The sequence below is a fragment of the Arabidopsis lyrata genome, assembly GCF_000004255.2.
Source record: "Arabidopsis lyrata subsp. lyrata unplaced genomic scaffold ARALYscaffold_4, whole genome shotgun sequence".
NCBI classification, from domain to species: domain Eukaryota; kingdom Viridiplantae; phylum Streptophyta; class Magnoliopsida; order Brassicales; family Brassicaceae; genus Arabidopsis; species Arabidopsis lyrata.
Genome location: NW_003302552.1, coordinates 18,073,581 through 18,075,230, shown reverse-complemented (window position 1 = coordinate 18,075,230; position 1,650 = coordinate 18,073,581). Strand labels below are relative to the sequence as shown.

The window sequence follows — 1,650 nt, the reverse complement described above, 5'->3', positions numbered from 1 at the left end:
AACGGCCAATGTGCTTTCAGAGTTCAGAAACTGAAAACATCACTCTCAATTATTATTATTTTTTGTTTCTTTCTCTTTATAAACAAATTAAATACGAATATTTTATAGTATTTCCAATTATCTTTTCGGGAAACCAAGCAGGACACATAGACACAGTAACCCAGAGATCCACCTCTCTCTCTCTCAGCCTCAGTCTCACTTGTCTTGTTGTTAATAATTGTCCTGAATTTCTGTTTCCTCTGAAGGGTACCTTGTCGGAAGATAGGAGGGATAAGATTCACAGTAAACGGATTCAGATACTTCAATCTTGTTCTGGTAACTAACGTTGCCGGCGCCGGAGATATTAACGGAGTTAGCGTAAAGGGATCAAAGACAGATTGGGTGAGGATGAGTAGGAACTGGGGACAGAACTGGCAGTCCAACGCCGTCCTCATCGGCCAATCACTCTCTTTCCGAGTCACCGCCTCTGATCGACGTTCCTCCACCTCATGGAACGTTGCTCCTTCCACGTGGCAGTTTGGTCAGACTTTCTCCGGCAAAAACTTCCGAGTCTGAAGTCCGAAAACACCCAACAGATCAATACTCAGATGTTATTTTTATTTTATTTTTAATATGAGAGACAAAAACAAGAAGAGAGATGGGACATTTTCCAGCCCTGGGTTTTCTCTTTAATTTTCTTAGGAAAATTCCGGTGGCTTGTGGAATATGTTTCCTTTTTTAGTATTATTATCAGCAAAATTTATTTTTTATGTTTGCGATTTAATGGTGATTTGTTTTCTCTTTTCTTTTCTTGATCCTCAGAATAAAAGTGCTGCTAGTATTAGCCAGAGAGTGATTTGTTTTTCTTTTGGTTATGTTTCCTTTAGTTATTTCGTTGGTGGCATCTTCTTTCTGCTAATAAGCCAAAGAGTGGGGAACAGTCTTATGATCGAGTCGGATGGACCGTGTAATAGGCCATTGGGCCAATATATATATAAAATCTGAAATTATAGATTGCAATTTTTTGGAAACTTGATTTCACAAAAACATTTGATTGTAGGCAAATGGTTAATGAAAAAGTTTAAAAGTTCTAGTAAGTGTTGGACTATCTAAGAAAATAGACGAATTTAAACGGATATGCGAGTTTGTGAGGTTATGGAGGAGTCATTACTTTTTATTGCATTTCTGTGTGTGTGTGATTGTGCGTGTGATTTCTTTAGTACATGTCCTGATGTAGGTGGATGTTATGCTTTATCTTATCGTTTTTGAGGTTGTAGCCAATTATATAAACTATAAACTGTCTGAATTTTAAGGATCTTATCATATGGTTGCAAAGTTTTAAAAACTTGATAAGAACGATAGATATAAACTGAATGCATAAAGAAATGACATTTGTTGATGAAGATGATGGGCATTGAGCGAAAATCCATATGTGGTTCTTAGCTTATAAGCTAAAATCGAATGTGCTGTTCTGAATTTCTAAGGATCTTATCATATGGATTGCAAAGTTGACAAGTGCCATAGATATAAATAGATTGCATCAAGAGATGGCATATATAGATGAAACAGAAACATCGCAATGGTAGGGGCACTATATTCAAACATGGATGAATCATTTAAAGAAATTGATCGTGCCGCCTTGTGAGCTTGGTTAGCTTGATTTGAAATTTC

General features: G+C 36.6%; 2 protein-coding genes across 2 annotated transcripts in view; one reads left to right on the top strand and one right to left on the bottom strand.

Annotated features, from left to right (window-relative positions):
- LOC9315756 (expansin-A3) overlaps positions 1 to 1,001 on the top strand; it is a 2,147-nt gene extending 1,146 nt beyond the window's left edge. The window contains exon 3 of the mRNA XM_021028629.1: positions 246 to 1,001. Within this exon, the coding sequence (XP_020884288.1) occupies positions 246 to 555 (310 nt within the window). The 3' untranslated portion in view covers positions 556 to 1,001. The remainder of the gene's footprint in view (positions 1 to 245) is intronic.
- Positions 1 to 1,650, bottom strand: part of LOC9315757 (scarecrow-like protein 9) — a 23,296-nt gene that overhangs the window by 14,245 nt on the left and 7,401 nt on the right. The gene's annotated exons all lie outside the window — the stretch shown is intronic.